Consider the following 22,435-nt stretch of genomic DNA (forward strand, 5'->3'; position numbering starts at 1 on the left):
TAGGGGTAGGGGCACGGGTAGGGTTAGGGGTAGGGGCACGGGTAGGGGTAGGGGTAGGGGCACGGGTAGGGGCACGGGTAGGGTTAGGGGCACGGGCAGGCTTGCAGTCGGGCCCCGGCGCTAATCGTCCCGTTTATTGAAAAGAATTAGACACAGACATGAGGCCCCGGGGTACAAGGGGGGGAAGGCGACTGTGGGTGATGGGGATTCGGGAGTAAAATCGCCAATAGGGGCCCCAGAGACCCACAGGATCGGGCACCGGGCCGGCATCCCAACCTGGGAAGCGCATTCCCCGCCGCGCCGGCAGAGGGCGCTGCTGCCTGGCAGTCTCACTACTCTGTGGCCGCGGCTCGGCTCGCTGGTGAGAGAGAGGCCGCTATAGTCAGTCAGTGAGTCGGTCAGTGAGGGAGGGAAGGGGACGGAGAGTTTCCCCGCACCGGCACCTCCAGCGCTCAGTATGGGGCGCCCCGACCGGACCGGCTGCAGGTGAGGAGCCCACTCTTACTGCGTCTGTCTGAGTCTGTCTGCGCCTTTGTCTATTGTCTGACTGTATCACAGGGTTACAGGGAGTAGGAACAGGCTGTATCATAGGGTTACAGGGAGTAGGAACAGGCTGTATCACAGGGTTACAGGGAGTAGGAACAGGGTTACAGGGAGTAGGAACAGGGTTACAGGGAGTAGGAACAGTCTGTATCATAGGGTTACAGGGAGTAGGAACAGGCTGTATCATAGGGTTACAGGAGTGAGGAACAGGTTACGAGGGAGTAGGAACAGGGTTACAGGAAGTAGGAACAGTTTACAGGGAGTAGGGAATAAACATGTGGGTTAACAGGGGAGTAGGAACAGGGTGCAGGGGTAGTAGGAACAGTCTGTATGCATAGGGTTGACCAGGGGTAGGAAACACGGACTGTATTCACAGGGTTTACAGGGAGGTAGGAACAAGGCACTTGTATGCACAGGGTTACAGGGAGTAGGAACAGGCTGTATCAACACGGGTTTTAAACAAGGGAAGTAGGAAACGAGGCTGGTATCATAGGGTTACAGGGAGTAGGAACAGTCTGTATCATAGGGTTACAGGGAGTAGGAACAGTCTGTATCATAGGGTTACAGGGAGTAGGAACAGGCTGTATCACAGGGTTAAAGGGAGTAGGAACAGTCTGTATCACAGGGTTACAGGGAGTAAGGACAGTCTGTATCTACAGGGTACAGGGGAGTAGGAACAGTCTGTATCATAGGTTAACGGGAGTAGGAACAGATCCTGTATCATACGGGTTACAGGGGAGTAGGAAGCACTCTGTATCCATAGGGTTAGCAGGGAGTAGGAAACAGGCACTGTTATCAGTTATAATTGATCTAATTAGGACACGGTAGAAGGACGCCTGCTCACAAGAGCTTACACTCTGAAAGAGTGAGTGGAAGGCTAAGACCAATAACGGTGAAGGGGTGAGTACCAGGGGTGCCCAGATATTGGTGGGATGTGGTGGGTCAGGTGGCTCAGTGGGGGGGGGGGGGAGCACAATTGCTTGAGGGTTGAGGTGACTGGGAAGCCAGAGGCTCTGGGACCGAGATGCAGGAGTGTAATGGGGGCAGCAATTGTGGATCCTGGTGCTCCATCGATGTTGGACGGGTTACCTGAACCTAATCGCGCGTGAGGCTCCAGAGGTGCTCATCGAATCACGGTTTTGAAGGGAGGACATTCCGGTCAACCTAACGCTATCCTATCTATCTCCTAGCCTAACCCTAGCCCTAACCCTACGCCCTTACCTTTCCCTAAGCCCTACGTTCCTAACGCCTATCCTAACCGCTTGCCCTATTACCCTACGCCTAACCCTCATCCGGCTAACGCCTAATCCTTAAACCCTAGCACCATAACCTTAATCCTAACCCTAACCCTAACGCCTATCCCTAACCGCTATCCCTTACCCCTTTTCCTAACCTAACCCTAATCCTAACCTATCCCTAACTATCCCTAACCGCCTATCCCTATCGTCCTAACCCTATCCTATCCTAACCCTAGTCCCTAACGCCTATCCCTAACCCTATCCTAACGCTTTACTACCCTAACCTATAACCCTATCCTTAAACTCCTATCCGCTAACCCTTTCGCTAATCCCTAACCCTTTCCCCTAACGCCTTTCCCTAAACCTAACCCTAACCCTTTCCTAGACCCTATCCCTATCCCTAACCCCTATGCGCCCTAACCTTTTCCGCCGATAGCCCTAGCCTAGAGCCTAGCCTTACCTAACCTATCCCTAACCTTTCGCGCTAGACCCTTTCCCTAACCCTAACCCTTATCCGCTAACCCTATCCCTAACCCCCGTACCCTAACCCTATCCCTTAAACGTCCTAAACCCTATCCCTAACCCTAGACCCATCCCTAACCTAAGCCTCCTAACCTATCCCTTAACGCCTATTCCCTAACCACTTTCCCTAACCCTAACCCTATCGCCTAACCCATCCGCTAACCTAATCCACTAACCTTTCCTATCCATATCCCTAATCCCTAACCCTATCTCCTAACCCTATCCTAAACCCTATCCCTAACCTAGTGACTCACTAGACCCATATCACGTCTAACCCTACTCCCTAACCCTATCCCTAACCCTTTCGCCTAACCCTATCCACTAACCCTGATCCCTAACCCTATCCTAACCCTAATCCTAACGCCTTTCCTATCCCTAACCCTACCCTAACCCTATCCTAACCCTATCCCGTAACGCACTAACCCTACGTCCTATTCCCTAGTCCCTAAACCCTATCCCTAATTCCCTAACCCTACTTCCCTAACCCCTTTCCCTAACCTATCCTAACCCTATCCCTAACGCCTTTTCCGGCTATCTAACCCTATCCCCTAACCCTATCCCTACCGCTAATCCCTAACCCTATGCCCTAACCCTATCCCTAAACACCTATCCCTAACCTATCCCTAACCCTTTCCTAACCGCTTTCCCTAACGCCTCTTCCCTGACGCCTGGGGTTCCCTATCCCTAACCCTTAGACGCCTAGCCCTGACCCTATTCCTAGCCTAACCCTATCCCTGACCCTTTTCCTAGCTCCTAACCGCTATCCCAACCTATCCTCCCCTATCCCTACCCTATTCCTAACCCTAACCCTTTATCCCTAAACCCTATCTCCTAGCTCCTAGACCGCCTGATGCACTAGCCGCTAGGACTCCTTCCCTAGAGCCCTGAACCCTAATCCCTAGCCCTGACGCCTTATACAGTATTCCGCTACTATAACCCTAAGTCCATAAAACCCTATCCTAACCCTATCGCGCCTAACCCTATCGCCTAACCCCTAGTCCGTAACCTAATCCTAACTCCTATTGCCTAACACTGGAACCCTATCCTCAACCTATCCTAACGCTAGCCCTAACCTAACCCTAACCTAGACCCTACGGCCGCTGATCTATCCTTATCCCTATCGCCTAACACCTAACGCCTAAACCTAACCTAACCGCTATCCCTATCCCTAACTAGGGCCGTAACCCTAACCCTAACCTAGCCCTAACCCTAGTCCTAACCCTATCCCTATGACGACTAACCCTGGATCGCCTAAGCCCTTAGTCCTATCTAACGCCTATCCCTAACTACCCTAACCCTATCCGCCTAACGCGCTAAATCCTAACCCTATATCGCCTAACCCCTAACCCTACCCTAGAGCCTATGACCCTATCGCTTAACCCCTAGGCCCTATCACTAATCCGCTATACCGCTAAGCCCTAACCCTGGAGCCCATAACCCGCTATCCTAGCTACCTAAGCCTTAGCCCTAAACCCTAACCCTAGCCCTAACCCTAGGACCCTAGCCCTAACCCTAGCCCTAGAACGCTAGCCTAACCCTTTAAGCCCTAACCTAGCCCTAACCCTAGCCCCTACCCTAAGCCCTAACCCTAGCCCTCCCTAGCCCTAACCTATCCCTACCCTATCCCTAGCCTAACCTATAGCCCTGAACAGCGCATTAGCCCTATACAAACCTAACGGCCGCTAAAACCACCTAGCCCATATCCCGTAACGGCCTTAGTCCTTAAGGGAACTAAACCCTACAAATTAGAAAATCATTAGAGAATGCATTGATATGTTGGTATATACTGAAGACATAAATCATAAACAGCTTATGAACTTACTGCACAAGCCCAGAGGTTGAGTAAGCCTAATTACAGATGATGAGTTTATGCTTATCAAAAGTTGTCCACGAGGGGGCCGCCATCCGTTGTTACTTTGTTATACGCTATCTTCTATATAGATCTGTGCGCTTGCCTGCACAGCTACAGTTTGCTCGTGGTGCTGGCAGTTGGGAGGCGGGCTGGTAGGGAAAGTAGTAAATTATGCAGAGAACAAGGAGCAGCAACATAAAGCCAATGGCTGCATATAATGTATGCGCAGAAGTGATATCACCACTCGCACATGAGAATTGCTCCAGCTGAGTGATGCAGTAATCCGGTACTACCTGTTTCTCATGTTGCCTCGCAATTGAGGTTTGGGAGCAATAAGCAACAAGTTTTCGTCGCGCATGACAAGTCTGATCCTTGTATCCCATGTCTGAGTGGTCCTAGTGCCATAATAATGACGGGAAAATGCCAATCATCTATCTCATGTATTGGTAGGAATAATGAGTCGAAAATGCGGTTGATATAGTGCTGGGAATCTAGATGCAGGCATTCTCCTGTGGGTCAGTGGCTTGTTGTGTTCCATATAATTTTTTCCTCCATGAGAGTAACTAAGGTGGAACCTGCAATGGATCGCCACTCTCGCGAACACGAGACGACCAGGGTGACATGCAGCGTACATATGGTAATATAGAAAAGCTAGTGCTGCCGCTAATTAACACGACCCAGTTTATTTACAGGATATCAATACAAGATCAAGCTTTAGCCTCAGTATTATAGCACGTAACTTGTGTAGCTGAAACCAGACTCGAGATGTATGATCTGTCGCGAAACTATTTATCATATCGTCCCTACACCACCAAACCAGAGAATATCTAAGTCTCAGGAGATTATATGGGCTGGGCTTTTTCCCGATGACGATACCAAGCGGAACACATTCTGTAGTTCTCTCCTCCTACTATCACAGGACTCTTCTGTCATGACATGCTGTCTGGACATACAACCACTGCCACGAGAGAAGCCGAAAGGTTGCTGAGACAGAAACACGGGGTGCCATACAACAGGACGGGGGGTTGACCATACACAGACTGGGGTGCATACACAGACCTGGTGGCGTAGAAACCCACAACTTGCCATAAAACGCGACAAGCCTGCTTTGATACAATAGTGAGACACAGATTCCAGAACTCGTGAGCTACGAGTTGTCAGTTCACATTTGCTCAGTCATCCATCCAGCCTTGCTGTTAAACATAGTGTTTTCAAGGATACGCCGCAGTTTCCCTCCCCTGATTAATCTACAGCGACAGGCCGGCATAGTTCGACAAGCTCGTCAGTGAGAAGCGAGGCTTTTGTTGAAAGTGAGTGGTAGGTTTAGGTTGTGTTGGTGTCGGTGTATATAAAACGATAAGAAAGGAGAAGGTGGAGAAAATAAGAGTTGAGAGAAGAAAGCAGAGCAAGGAGCCCCGCAGTGCAGTGAAGGAGGCTGGGATGAGGTGGGGTGGTCGTGGTAGCGCTTTAGACTCCCTGTGGTGGGTGTGTATAAGAGGGCCGAGTAACGTCACTGTGTTACATACCAGAGAAACTCTGTTACCACAACTGGGCAGGGTTGTATTCCCAGGGGGCTTGTTTGTAAGCAGCAAAGTGACTGGACACTTTTGTCAGCAGCTTCTGCTCTGTTTCCACCTCTGTAACTTAAATATTCTGTTACACCGTACAGCCTCAGTATTTGCGGATCATTACAAGGGAGGCATAAGAGAACCCCACTAAGGATTCAGTCCTAGTCTCGCCCCAAGTTCAAAAAGCATTGTAGCTTTTAAGAGAGACAAGCCAGACAGGACTGTGATGTGGGTTGGCTAGTATGCAATTTTAAGTAGTGACCAGCTAAGCACAGGCAGGGGAAGAGAAAAATACTTCGTGCAAGAGTACGGTGCCCGTAGAAGCTCAGGTCACTGCACATCAGCCAAGAACAGCAAACTGAGCATGGTGCAGAATAGTTGGGACATAGGCAAAAGATGGGAGAGCTACTGTGGGCATCGTTCAGTGGCATGGGGCTTTATTTCGTTAGAGCTTTGAGTACTATTGGGCTGATAAGCAAGGCCAAAGAAGCACAGCTACATTTGCTATGCCATATCTTTTTTAGGCTTTAGTTGTCCTTTAACTCCTATACCCTATAGCCCTAACGCCTATCCCTTAACCCTAGCCCTGAACCTATTCATCCCCTAACCCTAGCCCTACCCTGGCCCCTGAACCCTGGCGCCCATAGAGCCTATCCTAAACTGCCTGATCGCCCGTAACCGCTATCCTACCTATCCCTACCCTTGCCGCTAACCCTTAAGCCCTAACTATCCACTAACCTACATCCTTAACGCACCTACGCCTAACCTTATCCCGTAACCTAACTCTAGTCCTACCGTAGCCCAGACCGCTAGCCCCAACCCTAGCCCCCCAACCCTATTCCCTACCCTAGCCAGCAACCCTAGTCCCCAACCTAAGCCTCCCATCCCTGAGGCCCCGTAACCCTTAGCCCAACCTAGCCCAACCACCTAGCCCCAACCCTAGGCCCCCAACACGCTACGCCCACTCCTAGCCAACGCTAGCCACCAACGCCTAGCCCGAACCCTAAGCCTAAACCCTGAGCCCAACCCTATCCTTACCTATCCCATGAGCCCTATCCTATCCCTAACCTCTAGTCCCTAGCCCAAACCCTATTATCCGCTAACCCTTATCGGCCTAGCACCTATCTATCGCCTAAACGCTATGATCCCAAGGCCTTACCCTATCCCTAACCCGCCTATCACCACACCCTTGCCGCTAGGATAACCCTAGCCTAACCAATGGGTGCCCCTGACCCGTATCGTACCCTAAACCTATCTTAACCCTACCTACACACCTTATCCCTAAACGCTAGAACCCTATCCCTAGACCCTAGCCCACCCTAGCCCGACACGCCTAGCACGGCAACCTAGCGCCCCAACCATAATCCCTACCCTAGGCGCCCAACCCTAGGCCCACCCTAGCCCACCCTAGCTCCGCCAACCTGAGCCCGCAACCCACTAGTCCCAACCCCTAGTCGTCCCCAACCCTGTAGGCCCCAGAAGGCTCGTAGGCCCCAACCCTAACCCTACCCTGAGGAGCCCCTAGGACGCCTATCTAGACCCTATCCCTATCCCTGTCCCTATACCCTTAATCCCTAACCTATCCTGACCCTATTCTCCTATCACTGTCACCTAACCCTATCCTACTACCCTAGATCTCTCAACCTTAGGTACCCTATCAGCCTATCCCTATCCTGAACCCTAACGCCTAACCCTAGTCCCTAACCCTAGCCCGCAAACCCTAGGCCCCTCCCTAGCCCCCAACCCTAATGCTCCTACACCCTAATCAGGCCCTATCCCTGATGCCCTAACCCTAGCGCCTAACCCTAGCCCTAACCCTAGCCCTAACCCTAGCCCCCAAGCCTAGCCCGCAACCCTTATCCTAACCCTAGCCCCAACCCTATGCCCAGCCTAAGCCGGCAGACCCTAGCCCAACCCTGAGGCCCCAGACCCTGTAAGCCCTAGACTCCTAGCCTAACCCTATCCTAGCCCTAAACCCTAGATGCTCGGACTAGGCCTAGGACCCTATCCCTAACCCTGATCCCTATACCTATCCCTAACCTATCTAACCTAAGCCCCAACCCTAGCCCCAACACCTAGCCCCAACCTAGCCACAACCCTAAGCCGCCAGACCCTAGCCTCCAACCTACCCTATACCCGTAGCCCTAACCTAGCCCTACACCTATCCCTAACCCTAACCTATGCCCCTAACGCTATCCTAACGCCTGCCTAACGCTTATCCCTAACCTAGCCCTACCCTATCTAACCCTATCCCTAACCCTAATCCCGCTAAACCCATATCCCTAGCCCTATGCCCTATGGCCTAGCCCTAACGCCTTGGCCCCAAACCCTAGCCCAACCTAGCCAACCCCTAGGCCCGCAACCCTCGGCCCCAACCCTAAGCCCCAACCTGCCCACCTAGCCTAGACCCTAGCCCCACCAAAGCCCCGAGAACTAAGCCCCACCTTAAGCACGCCGAACCCTAGCCCCAACCCTTGTCTACCCTTACCCTGCCTAGTAAGACCCTAACCCTAACCTAACACCTACGAACCTAGGCACCTTGAACCCTAGCCCTAGCTATCGCCTTATGCCCTAAAACCCTAGCGGCCTAACCCTAGGCCCTAACCTTATCCTAACGCTAGGCCCTAACCCTATCCTAACACCTATCGCCCTAAGTACCATAGTTCCCTAACCCTATCCCTAACCTGGCCCTAACCCATATGCCCTAACCCTATCCCTACTCTAGGCCTCCCTAACCCTACTCCCTAACTCCTAGATCCCTATCCCTAGCCCTAACCCTATCGCCCAAACCCTACTCCGCCCCTAGCCCTATGCCCTTAGACCCTGAGCCCTTAACGCCCTAAGCCCTACCCTAGGAGCTACACCCCTAGCCTAACCCTTCCCTAAGCCTAGCCTAGCCCTAAAGACCCTATCGCCTAACTATCCTAACCCTAGCCAAGCCCTATTATCTCTCTATTTCTATTTGCCCTTCCTATGTCGGCTCGCGATGCGGGGAGGTGTATGTCACACTCCTCCAACTGCCCCAGGACTGGAGCTTTGTTGGTGCAGAATAATTGACTTTTCCCCAGCACGAATATATATAAACAACCCCCCCTGCCGCACCGCCTTATTGTTGTGTCGTGGTTTTAAGGTGTGTATGTTCGTTTTGTTTTAAGCCTTTTCCCTCTTTTGGTGTCTCAGTTTCTAGTCCCTACATGTCTCCCGCAGACCCCCCCAGTGCCCCGAGACACACCCCGCCGCCCACCGCCCTGCGCCCATCAGCCCATCCCACCCCACCCGGGCCCACCCCCCGCCCCACCCCCCCACCACCCACAACCTCGCCACCCGCGCCACTCCCGCGGGGCGCCCCCCCCCGCCTCCCACCGCACCACTCCAGCCCGCCGCTTACCTACCCCCCGCCTCCACCCGCCCCGCCCTCCTCTGGCCCACCCCCTGGACCTCCTCCGTCTCGTGGGGCCGCACCCGCCAGCCCATCCTTACCCGGCCCGGGGGGTGGGGCCCCCCCCCCCCTCCCCACCCCTCCGCGTGCCCTGCCCCCCCTCCCCCACACCGCCCGCCTCTCCGAAGCCACCCGCCCTGAGTGGGCCAGTAACACAGGATGGGGGCGAGTCCGGGGGGAAAAATCTCCCAGGCCTGCTGTGCACGTCTCTCTGACCTACCCCCAATTAGCGACGTCTTGGCAGCGCCAGCGGGCATATATAAACCCATCGTTATCTCGTCATGAATGGAACCTTCTGTGGCTCATGCCAGGAAAGGGGGGGCAGCGTCTGTCAAATTGCCCTTTTATTCCCTGAGCCCGCGTAAGAAGGCAGCTGCATAAAGGGCTTTCCTCTGCCTCCAGCCGGGCACTCACTCTCTCAGCCCGGCTAACCCAGAACCCTTTCTCTGGTACCGGCCGCGGGATGGGGGGTCCGCACATCAAAAGAACTAGCTCGCTCGACTTTGCCGCACGACATTTTCGCACATTTCGCAGAATCTTTCTCTCGAGAAGATTGTCGACGTAATTTGTTCGCGCGAGTTCCGAAATGTGGGGACATTGATTATGCTCATCTCTATAGTTTACCAAAGGTAAAATCTTCGAGTGGGGGAAAAAGTAGTGGCACAGGCGTCAAAGTACAAGGTGAGTGTGGTCACGTCACCAATCGTTACTAGTTGCCGGGCTATCTCCGCATTTGTCTTGGGAGAGGAGAACTCCCTGCTGAGATAAGAGCAATATGGCTATGCTCAATACGCCTACAAAATAAATGTCACGCCATCCATGCAGATGGTAGGATCATTGCAGAAACTATTGCTATCCTTTCCAAGTCGGTGGTTACGTATATATCCAAGGCTGATATGAGGAATGGAGTGTTATTGAGTTTGTGTGAGAGGCGCCCGATAACCCAGCCCTCGGGTAGACGAACATGGTAGATCTATATTCGCCTGGCGTTTTGCTATTTTTCAGGGTCTTCTAATCCCCTTCCAGCCTCAACTCTCTTTTGCGCTCACAGGGAGAGGCCAACTCTCCGGGATGTGGCGCGCTCCGTATTCAATCTTGCTTGTAGTTACCTGGTCGAGCTTTGTCGATTTACTGTTTATTGTGCCTGGTGTGAGCGATTAACCCTGGCTGAGGTATATTCGGTTCCTATGGGACGCTTGTAGGTATTTATGCTCGCCTAAAAGTAAGACGGGAGGATAAAGACAATTTCTTGGAGCTGTATTAACTCGCGCTGGAGTTCGTAATTCTTTATCAGCTCGGAGTTCCTCCCTTGAAGAGGCCGTTTTTTGGCACAGAATCATTCTCCCTCCTTAGCGTCTGTGTTTGCGTAATTGGTTCGCGGCTCATTGGCAACGTCTGTCATTTTATCCTTCCCATGGTCTTTTGTGGTTTTCCCGTGCTGACCCGATGCACCCTCTGTGCAGGGCTGGGATTGGGTTTAGCCTGGTAGTATGACCAACCGCGTCTTTATTATAATCAGTCTAGTTAACGATAATTGATTTGACCGCTTTCCCTACTTACTAAAGCACTTATTAATTCTTTCAGTATTTTTGTGTCTGCTGGGATTTATTATCATCTTGTTACATAGTCCTTTTCATAAATGAATGGCTTTTCCCAATAGATTCAATAATGATACATGTGTGGTTTCTATAAGTTTTTTTCCCCCCCTGCGAGGACTCAAAGCATTTTAGTGGCAGTTCAGAGCACTTCTATTGTGATAGAAAAATAGCCCAACAATTTTGGCATTCGTTCCACAGAGTGATTATACCATTCCCTTTCCTCCTTTAAAAAATGCCTATGCTAGATGTTTCCTGGAATTTATAATCAATATGGTGGGTTCAGCAATAGGGTTATGTTTACTGCAAGCATTTTTGGTCTAAACCCATGTTAAAATCAGGGTGGGGGCAAACTTTTTGACTCAGGGGGCCGAGCGAGAGGAAGCGCGATGGGATTGCAGATGGGGCGCTATGGAACGGTAACCAAGCTTTATGTCCAATGGGTAGCCTCTCAACTCCCCCCCAGACATCCTCCCCAAGCATCCTCCAGCTCCCCACCGCCAAAGCCAATCCTCCCAACATCCTACAGCTCCCGCACCCCAGCATCCTCCCCAACTCCTCCAGCTCTCCCATCCGCTAGCATCCTCCCCAACATCCCTCCAGCTCCCCCACGACCTGCATCCTCCCAGCTCCACCCCCAGCATCCTCACAGCTCCATTCCTCAGCATCCCTCCAGCTCCACCGATCCGCGCAGCATTCCTGCAAGCTCCCCCACACTTCCCCCATCATCATCAGCTCACCACCCAAGCATCCGCCTTCAGCTGCTTGCGCACTTAGGGCTGGCGCGAATCTAATCATCCTCGAAGGGCTCTTACAACTCACCCCAGCCATATCTCGTGAGTGCTACCCATTCCCCAGCATCCCTCACTGTCTCCAGTTAGGCCCCCCAGGCATCCTCCAGCTCCCATTCCCAGCTCCCACCGGACAGTAAACTACTCCTATAATCCTCCCATACCAGCATCCCCTGCCATTGCCCCTCGCGCCAAAACGCAACCTGGCGGGCGTCCCTTCCGGATACTCTTGCGCGGGTTACTGGCTTCTGACCTCCGGACTCCCAGCTGCCATCCTTTTATATTGGGGTATCAGCTGGTATCACCAATCAGCGGCCCATAATTCTTTAAGGGACTGGAGTAATGTGGGCTGGATTTAAAAAGCCAGTGGGCCTGATGTGGCCCCATGAACAATGGTTTTGCCCACCCCTGATTGAAATGGTCCAGATTCCTTTAGCACAGTTTGGTTTGGGCTGATAAAATGTAGACCATGTAAAATGGCGGCCAATGTGTATCTAGAATGGGTGACCTCCACCTCCTCTCATTTAAGAACGGAGGTCATAGCATTGGAGGATGGAACATTTAGAAACTGGGCATGGGAGTTCGAGCGAGTTTAAGAAATATAAGTTTAAATAAATGCACATGCGTAGAATTACACATTCGCTTTATTAAGGCTGTTTGGACGAGAACACCCCTTTAATTAAGGCTTGTTACCATGCATTCTAGGATTGCCAAAACATATAGACCTTTGATTTGCAAGAGATGGTGCGTTCTCACATTGAGTTCGTGTCAGGTGCTCGAGGTAATTTGGTGAGTTTATAGACTAGAGTACCTTTTCCTGTGTGAGGGACACTCACATCCTGTGTAGTGTGATTGTGTATTGCGATATACTCAGGGGTCACAAAAGATAGGAACACATTCTGGATGAGAGCCGTCGCGATCTCTTTTGGATGTGAGATACTCTTAGGAACCTGAGAGAGTGTGAGCAGGGCTCTCTGATCAGGGTCGTGTGATCTTTGAATTACTGGTACGGATCCCATACTTGAGACTGAGTCTTTAAAGTGGTGAGGAGCGCGATGGGCTCCACTCCTGTGCAGCCATGGCGAATTTGGTATCAAAAACTTGATATTGGATATGGTGTCTATCACTCTGTGCCAGTGTGCTGGATTGGAGGGAGGCTTTATTGAGCCTGCTGAGAGATAGGTCTCACAATCTGTGCTAAGTTCTGCGGATGAGCGAGGTTCACTGTGGGCGCCGTTTAGGGGATCCCTTTAAATGGAGGCCACACAGGCAGCCATGTTGTTTTATCACTCTGTGACAGGGCTCCGCACTAGGGTAGCTTATTTTCTCAGCTGTACCACTAGTGGAGGGCCTCGTATTCCAGTTGCAGGCTGGGTATTTTAAACATTTGGAGTATATATGCCTTGATCATTACCTACGTTAGGGGCATTCTAACTACTGTGCAGTTATGCGAGAGCTGGATGGGTTTAATAACACCTGGGTGCCGGGCTGTGAGGACATCCTCACTTCTGTGCCATGCGAGACTGTATAAATAGCCCCTTATGTTCACTGACTGTTGCTTTGACTTGTCAGGTTCTTGGGATGGGCTCTTCACTATCTCTCGTTGTATCTTTTCATCGTAGGGCTCGCTCGATCTTCCTCTGTGCTATGAGTGGGGACTTGTGTGTGACGCTTGTAAACACGTATAGTGTGCTGCCTCTATCTGTCGAATGTGCGCCGCCTCTGCGGGAGGTTATACTGGTCCAGCGCCGACATGGGCCTCACTACTGCGCGTGCAGGAGCCGCTGAGTCTGGAGAGTGTATATCATCACTGGTTACCATAGATTGGCTCCCACGCTGGGCTCTGAGCGGCCTCGCCACTTTGCTCTGTGTCATGGCTAGAGAGCAGCTATACTCTGTCGAGCTTTAGTGACCGCTTGGTCTTAAAGGCGCGCGTATGCTTATTGGGTCACAGGACTCATTAGCGTCACTATTAATCATTTGCCTCTATGTAGTGAGCGCTTTCGTTATGAAGCTGTGAGTGCCGCTGCGCCCTATTAAGGATGTAAGGGCTCATGATAAGCAGGTGAGGGTGATTTCGGAGAGACGGGTAGCGCTGAGGGGAGCACCAAGCTCACGACGAAGGAAGCGGCCCCATCCAGCACTTACCACCTCAGACTGCTACCTATATCAGAGGGAGCGTGTGGCACCGCGCCTATTACACCAAGTGTGATCGGTAACCATACAGAATCGGGGAGGAGCGGGGGGTGGAGAGAGGCGAGTGAGTCTTGGAGTCTGGCAAAACTCTCTGCATTCTTCAGCAGTTCAGCACATGAGCAGTGTGATTGTATGACTCAGTTGTGCCCGCCCACCATGCAACACACACGCTCGACGTCACTGGTGTGTAATGCGCGAAATAGGGTTAGCAGCGGACTAGACATATATGACGACAGAGCGACAGAGCTCAGAGAGTTAACATAAATGAGACAGAGTAGAGCACACGCAGACCACAGAGACACGGACGTACTAGATGAGTAATAATAGATGCGATACCAGCAAGCACAGACAGTCTTTTTTTATTTTGTAAGCCTCATAAGGCAGAGCAGATTATAATTTGAGGAGTCACCGACAGAGAGACAGACAGACACAGTAGCAGAGGACTACATGAGATATTAATAGTTCGAGCCCTCATAAGAAGTATCAGTACCTGAGATATAGCACAGCTCGGGAATCACACAGCGTGCCCCCCACCCTTCCATTTATTAGTCACCTTTTGTCGGAGACCATAAGCACCACAATGGGGGTGACATTCTCTATTTTGTCGCCCTCGTCTTTTTTTATTTGTCGCTTACAGTCCGCCTGGGGCCAAGTAAGAGCCCCCCCAGTCAGGCGTAACTGCTCCCTCCCGTCGTGGCGGGCTATTTGCCCACGACTAAAAGATCTTTTTTTGGTACTGGCGCTATCCCTCTGTGCGAGTCCTGCCTGGGTTGTCTTGTTGAGGTGTGGTGTGGCGCCGGCGTAACCACTCGATGACATGAAGATTCCGTTGTCTTTGCGCCACAGCGCCGTCCTGTGGGGGTCTGTGCGCTGAGTATTGCTCCATTGTGGAGGGCAACTGAGCGCGTGTGCGTCTCCAGGTGGCGCACGTAGCGAGTGCCATACTCTATTATATAGTCCCTACTCTATCATTCTATGTGGTACAGCCCTTGAGCCCGAGTATTGATTGACTGGAGACGCGGGTGATTGTTTTAATTAGTGCAGTATGGTGATCGCCCAGCGGCGTATGCCTCTTTTCTCCTATTGTGTGGCTACTGTCCCGCCAGTGGGGGTGGATGAATGGGGGTAGAGTTGGGCTCTCCCTCAGTCATGTCTTTGGTATCTCTGTCGCGAGCTCGAGTCGTGTTCTACCTCTAGACAGTGCTCAATCGGGGGGGGCGGCCCCGGCAACATTTGCTCAGGGAAGGGCACCCGGAAGCCTCCTGTTTGTCCTGTCAGTCCCTCTGTGCCGCTGGCACCCGTGTGTTTGCCCAGTGTCTGGCGTGGGGCTTAAACTGTCAGCAGCGTGACTGGGGTAGGTCAGGATGACTGGGGTAGGTCAGGGTGCCTGGGGTAAGTGACTGGGGTAGGTCAGGATGACTGGGGTAGGTCAGGGTGACTGGGGTAAGTGACTGGGGTAGGTCAGCGTGACTGGGGTAAGTGACTGGGGTAGGTCAGCGTGACTGGGGTAGGTCAGCGTGACTGGGGTAAGTGACTGGGGTAGGTCAGCGCCACTGGGGTAGGTCAGGATGACTGGGGTAGGTCAGGGTGACTGGGGTAAGTGACTGGGGTAGGTCAGCGCCACTGGGGTAGGTCAGGATGACTGGGGTAGGTCAGGATGACTGGGGTAGGTCAGGATGACTGGGGTAGGTCAGCGTGACTGGGGTAAGTGACTGGGGTAGGTCAGCGCCACTGGGGTAGGTCAGGATGACTGGGGTAGGTCAGGGTGACTGGGGTAGGTCAGGGTGACTGGGGTAGGTCAGCGCCACTGGGGTAGGTCAGGGTGACTGGGGTAGGTCAGCGCCACTGGGGTAGGTCAGGGTGACTGGGGTAGGTCAGTGCCACTGGGGTAGGTCAGCGTGACTGGGGTAAGTGACTGGGGTAGGTCAGCGCCACTGGGGTAGGTCAGGATGACTGGGGTAGGTCAGGATGACTGGGGTAGGTCAGCGTGACTGGGTTAGGTCAGGGTGACTGGGGTAGGTCAGCGTGACTGGGGTAGGTCAGCGCCACTGGGGTAGGTCAGGGTGACTGGGTTAGGTCAGCGCCACTGGGGTAGGTCAGCGTGACTGGGTTAGGTCAGGATGACTGGGGTAGGTCAGCGTGACTGGGGTAGGTCAGGATGACTGGGGTAGGTCAGCGTGACTGGGGTAGGTCAGCGTGACTGGGGTAAGTGACTGGGGTAGGTCAGCGCCACTGGGGTAGGTCAGGATGACTGGGGTAGGTGACGGGTAGGTCAGGCAGTGGGGGAGGGGCTGGGATCTGCCATGACTGCTCATTTTCTGGGCCTCACCCACAGGAACACCCATGGGGTGGGTTCTGGCAGTTTAGGGGTACATTTACTGCAGGGGGGCCCAGGGGATATAAGGGGCGCAGCACTGACCAATGCAGAGTTTGTTTGTCTTTTCCTCTAATTATAGGGGGTGCAGCGGCTCCCCGGCTCTGTGATACAGCTGCTTCTGCTACATTGTGTCAGGAGTCAGGGCCGGCAGTGCAGCTCATCAGGGGCTGGTCAGGGAGGGATGGAATGTGATACAGCTGCTTCTGCTACATTGTGTCAGGAGTCAGGGCCGGCAGTGCAGCTCATCAGGGGCTGGTCAGGGAGGGATGGAATGTGATACGGCTGCTTCTGCTACATTGTGTCAGGAGTCAGGGCCGGCAGTGCAGCTCACTCAGGGAGGGATGGAAGGATAGATTTTCTTTCACAGACAGAAATGAATTTTGGGTGGAGTTGCCCTTTAAGGTTAGGGAACCGGTTGGGAGGAACGTGATGGTTCTGTTTCCTGTTCAGATAAAGATGATCACAAGGGTAACTGCCCCTCACTGTCTCGCACTTACCCCCTTGCTGTCTCGCACTTACCCCCCTCGCTGTCTCGCACTTACCCCCTCGCTGTCTCGCACTTACCCCCTCGCTGTCTCGCACTTACCCCCTCGCTGTCTCGCACTTACCCCCTCGCTGTCTCGCACTTACCCCCTCGCACTTACCCCGACTCCTGCCCCATCCAGTCATTCATTCAAAGGGGAGTGGGCACTTTGGGCAGGGGGGCGGGATTGTAGCCGGGGGGGGGGGTCAGTCAGCCATAGCCGTGTCACTGCTCAGTGCGACTCAGTAGCCCAATGGAGAATCCCCCTGAGTCTCTGTGTCTGTCTCTCAGGTGCCTTCTGCTGCTCTCTCTGGTCTCTATCTGGGGGGTAAGTGCTGATGAGCCTCCCCCTGAACTGCCCCCTCAGGATTCTTGGGGAGATCTGTGGCTCGTGCGTTTTATCCTGAATGTTGGGGGTTATGGGACCATCCTCCTGCCGGGTTTCCTGCTCATCCGCTACTTCAAGCGCAGCAACTACTTAGAGACCGGTAAGTGCTCCGTTGTGTTCCTCCTGCATGTACTGCATGATGTATCTGGCGCCCCTAGGTATGTGTGTATCTGGCGCCCCTAGGTATGTGTGTATCTGGCGCCCCCCTGTGTATATGTGTGTATCTGGCACCCCCCTGTATATATGTGTGTATCTGGCTCCCCCCTGTATATATGTGTGTATCTGGCACCCCCCTGTATATATGTGTGTATCTGGCGCCCCTAGGTATGTGTGTATCTGGCGCCCCCCTGTGTATATGTGTGTATCTGGCACCCCCCTGTATATATGTGTGTATCTGGCTCCCCCCCTGTATATATGTGTGTATCTGGCTCCCCCCTGTATATATGTGTGTATCTGGCACCCCCCTGTATATATGTGTGTATCTGGCTCCCCCCTGTGTATATGTGTGTATCTGGCACCCCCCTGTATATATGTGTGTATCTGGCGCCCCTAGGTATGTGTGTATCTGGCGCCCCCCTGTGTATATGTGTGTATCTGGCACCCCCCTGTATATATGTGTGTATCTGGCTCCCCCCTGTGTATATGTGTGTATCTGGCACCCCCCTGTATATATGTGTGTATCTGGCTCCCCCCTGTATATATGTGTGTATCTGGCTCCCCCCTGTATATATATGTGTGTATCTGGCTCCCCCCTGTATATATGTGTGTATCTGGCTCCCCCTGTATATATATGTGTGTATCTGGCTCCCCCCTGTATATATGTGTGTATCTGGCTCCCCCCTGTATATATGTGTGTATCTGGCACCCCCCTGTATATATGTGTGTATCTGGCTCCCCCCTGTATATATGTGTGTATCTGGCTCCCCCCTGTATATATGTGTGTATCTGGCGCCCCCCTGTATATATGTGTGTATCTGGCTCCCCCCTGTATTTATGTGTGTATCTGGCTCCCCCCTGTATATATGTGTGTATCTGGCTCCCCCCTGTATATATGTGTGTATCTGGCACCCCCCTGTATATATGTGTGTATCTGGCTCCCCCCTGTATATATGTGTGTATCTGGCTCCCCCCTGTATATATGTGTGTATCTGGCTCCCCCCTGTATATATGTGTGTATCTGGCTCCCCCTGTATATATGTGTGTATCTGGCTCCCCCCTGTATATATGTGTGTATCTGGCTCCCCCCTGTATATATGTGTGTATCTGGCTCCCCCCTGTATATATGTGTGTATCTGGCGCCCCCCTGTATATATGTGTGTATCTGGCGCCCCCCTGTATTTATGTGTGTATCTGGCTCCCCCCTGTATATATGTGTGTATCTGGCTCCCCCCTGTATATATGTGTGTATCTGGCACCCCCCTGTATATATGTGTGTATCTGGCTCCCCCCTGTATATATGTGTGTATCTGGCTCCCCCCTGTATATATGTGTGTATCTGGCTCCCCCCTGTATATATGTGTGTATCTGGCGCCCCCCTGTATATATGTGTGTATCTGGCACCCCCCTGTATATATGTGTGTATCTGGCGCCCCCCTGTATATATGTGTGTATCTGGCGCCCCCCTGTATATATGTGTGTATCTGGCGCCCCCCTGTATATATGTGTGTATCTGGCTCCCCCCTGTATATATGTGTGTATCTGGCTCCCCCCTGTATATATGTGTGTATCTGGCTCCCCCCCTGTATATATGTGTGTATCTGGCTCCCCCCTGTATATATGTGTGTATCTGGCTCCCCCTGTATATATGTGTGTATCTGGCTCCCCCCTGTATATATGTGTGTATCTGGCTCCCCCCTGTATATATGTGTGTATCTGGCTCCCCCCTGTATATATGTGTGTATCTGGCACCCCCCTGTATATATGTGTGTATCTGGCTCCCCCTGTATATATGTGTGTATCTGGCTCCCCCCTGTATATATGTGTGTATCTGGCTCCCCCCTGTATATATGTGTGTATCTGGCGCCCCCCTGTATATATGTGTGTATCTGGCGCCCCCCTGTATATATGTGTGTATCTGGCGCCCCCCTGTATATATGTGTGTATCTGGCTCCCCCCTGTATATATGTGTGTATCTGGCGCCCCCCTGTATATATGTGTGTATCTGGCGCCCCCCTGTATATATGTGTGTATCTGGCTCCCCCCTGTATATATGTGTGTATCTGGCTCCCCCCTGTATATATGTGTGTATCTGGCTCCCCCCTGTATATATGTGTGTATCTGGCTCCCCCCTGTATATATGTGTGTATCTGGCTCCCCCCTGTATATATGTGTGTATCTGGCTCCCCCTGTATATATGTGTGTATCTGGCTCCCCCCTGTATATATGTGTGTATCTGGCTCCCCCCTGTATATATGTGTGTATCTGGCTCCCCCCTGTATTTATGTGTGTATCTGGCACCCCCCTGTATTTATGTGTGTATCTAGCACCCCCCTATATATATGTGGTGTATCTGGCACCCCTTGTGTATATGTGTGTATCTGGCTCCCCCCTGTATATATGTGTGTATCTGGCTCCCCCCTGTGTATATGTGGTGTATCTGGCACCCCCCTGTATATATGTGTGTATCTGGCGCCCCCCTGTATATATGTGTGTATCTGGCGCCCCCCTGTATATATGTGTGTATCTGGCGCCCCCCTGTATATATGTGTGTATCTGGCTCCCCCCTGTGTATATGTGTGTATCTGGCGCCCCCCTGTGTATAAGTGGTGTATCTTGCGCCCCCTGTGTATAAGTGGTGTATCTGGCGCCCCCCTGTGTATAAGTGGTGTATCTGGCGCCCCCCTGTATATATGTGTGTATCTGGCGCCCCCCTGTGTATAAGTGGTGTATCTTTCGCCCCCTGTGTATAAGTGGTGTATCTGGCGCCCCCCTGTGTATAAGTGGTGTATCTGGCGCCCCCCTGTATATATGTATTGACTCTGTTTGTATCACAGGTAGAGGCCTCTGTTACCCTGTGGTGAAATCTTGTGTTTTTGGCCATGAGCCCAAGTCTTTGGCCCCGGAGGAAACCGCTGCAGCCCCCCGGGTTGAGGGGGACCCTTCCACTGCTCAGCAGGCCCTGAAGCTTCTCTTCTGCGCAGCCGGACTCCAGGTCAGATGCAACATGGGATTATATGTGCCCTATTGGCCCCGCCCTCTTTATCTGCCCCTTGTCTGTGCCTCCCTATGTGCATGTACTTCCTTCCTGCCAGAGATACAGCACTTCTGTCTTGCTTTACAGCAGTGCATTCCAACTGAATCAGTGTCCTTCCTCTGTACATGCCCTGTATGCTGAACATCTCTTTCTTTATAAGCTTGAGGCACAGGCTGCAGAGTAGGCAGGGGCTTGTTTATACAGAGCTCATTATCTGTATTCCGCCTCAAGTCCCAAGAGATCCCCCCAGCCCCATTAGCCGGTGTATAAATGAGAGCCCGTGTGTTTGCTGCCCCCCTGCAGGTCTCGTATCTGACGTGGGGAGTCCTACAGGAACGCGTAATGACCCGCACGTACGGCTCGGAGGAAGGAAGCCCCGGGGAGCGTTTCCGCGACTCCCAGTTTCTGGTCTTTATGAACCGCATCCTGGCGCTGACGGTGGCCGGCGTATACTGCAGCATTAGCAAGCAGCCGCGTCACGGGGCCCCCATGTATAAATACTCCTTCGCCTCCCTCTCCAACATCCTGAGCAGTTGGTGCCAGTACGAGGCCCTCAAGTTCATCAGTTTCCCCACCCAGGTCCTGGCCAAGGCCTCCAAGGTCATCCCAGTCATGCTGATGGGCAAACTGGTGTCGCACAAGACCTACGAGTACTGGGAGTACCTGACGGCTGTGCTCATCTCCGTGGGGGTCAGCATGTTTCTTCTGTCCAACGGGGGGGGCAACCGGCCTTCGGGGGTCACCACCTTCTCCGGGGTGGTCATCCTGTCCGGCTACATCGTCTTCGACAGCTTCACGTCCAACTGGCAGGACTCGCTCTTCAAGTACAAGATGTCCTCCGTGCAGATGATGTTTGGGGTCAACCTGTTCTCCTGCCTCTTCACGGTGGGCTCACTCCTGGAGCAGGGGGCCCTCCTGGAGGCCGTTCACTTTATGAGCCGGCACCCCGACTTCGCCTTCCACGCCGCTCTCCTCTCCATCTGCTCGGCCTTCGGGCAGCTCTTCATCTTCTACACCATCAACAAGTTCGGAGCCGCCATCTTCACCATCATCATGACTTTGCGCCAGGCGTTGGCCATCTTGCTCTCGTGCTTGCTGTACGGGCACCCCGTCACCGCAGTGGGAGGAGTCGGGGTGGCGGTTGTCTTCCTCGCCCTCTTCCTGCGGGTCTATGCCAGGGGGAGGATGAGGAAGAAGGGCAGGAAGGCTGCAGATACCCCAGTGGTGCAGAAGGTGTGACACCTGTGTTACCATAGGCCCCGCCCCAGTGCCGAATGAGATTCGCCACGTTGGATGAGACTTTAATGGAACCACAAATAAGTACCCGCCCCTTTAATGACTCTTCCCCCCCCCCCCCCTCATGTGAATATCATTTTAATACATTTCTCTATGAACTTAATGGCATTTTTTCTCTTTAGCCAAAAGGGGCTGAAACCTGAGAGACCCAGCGACTCCCCGCAGCCTTAAACTCAATATTATAAACTGGTACAGGGGTAGTTGGGGTGCTGGTAGGGATCCCCCCATGTTCAAATGAAACTTGCCCCCCTCTATTTTTTCTAGTTTCGGAGCAGATTGTTCTGCAGTATTAAAGGGTAAATTTCCTTTTTCTCTCTGTGTTCTCATTTCTAATGCCCCACGGAGAAGCTTTATTGTACCAAGCTGGGGGGCTGCAGGCTGTGAGCTGGGGGGCTGCAGTCTGTACATAGGCTGTGAGCTGGGGGGCTGCAGTCTGTACCTAGGCTGTGAGCTGGGGGGCTGCAGTCTGTATCTAGGCTGTGAGCTGGGGGGCTGCAGTCTGTACCTAGGCTGTGAGCTGGGGGGCTGCAGTCTGTACCAAGGCTGTGAGCTGGGGGGCTGCAGGCTGCGAGCTGGGGGACTGCAGTCTGTACCTAGGCTGCGAGCTGGGGGGCTGCAGTCTGTACCTAGGCTGTGAGCTGGGGGGGTGCAGTCTGTACCTAGGCTGTGAGCTGGGGGGCTGCAGTCTGTACATAGGCTGCGAGCTGGGGGGCTGCAGTCTGTACCTAGGCTGTGAGCTGGGGGGCTGCAGTCTGTACCTAGGCTGTGAGCTGGGGGGCTGCAGTCTGTACCTAGGCTGTGAGCTGGGGGCTGCAGTCTGTACATAGGCTGTGAGCTGGGGGGGCTGCAGTCTGTACCTAGGCTGTGAGCTGGGGGGGTGCAGTCTGTACCAAGGCTGTGAGCTGGGGGGCTGC

At 52.9% G+C, this 22,435-nt stretch overlaps 1 protein-coding gene across 1 annotated transcript; it reads left to right on the forward strand.

Annotated features, from left to right (window-relative positions):
* Positions 1 to 414: 414 nt before the first annotated feature.
* Positions 415 to 21,832, forward strand: slc35b2 (solute carrier family 35 member B2). The gene is given in 4 exon segments (NM_001195772.1): positions 415 to 486; positions 16,936 to 17,132; positions 20,026 to 20,183; positions 20,529 to 21,832. Coding segments are annotated over 4 exon segments (1,320 nt in total). The 5' UTR covers positions 415 to 457; the 3' UTR covers positions 21,465 to 21,832.
* Positions 21,833 to 22,435: the final 603 nt, after the last annotated feature.

The sequence above is a fragment of the Xenopus tropicalis genome, chromosome 5 (assembly GCF_000004195.4).
Source record: "Xenopus tropicalis strain Nigerian chromosome 5, UCB_Xtro_10.0, whole genome shotgun sequence".
NCBI lineage: Eukaryota > Metazoa > Chordata > Amphibia > Anura > Pipidae > Xenopus > Xenopus tropicalis.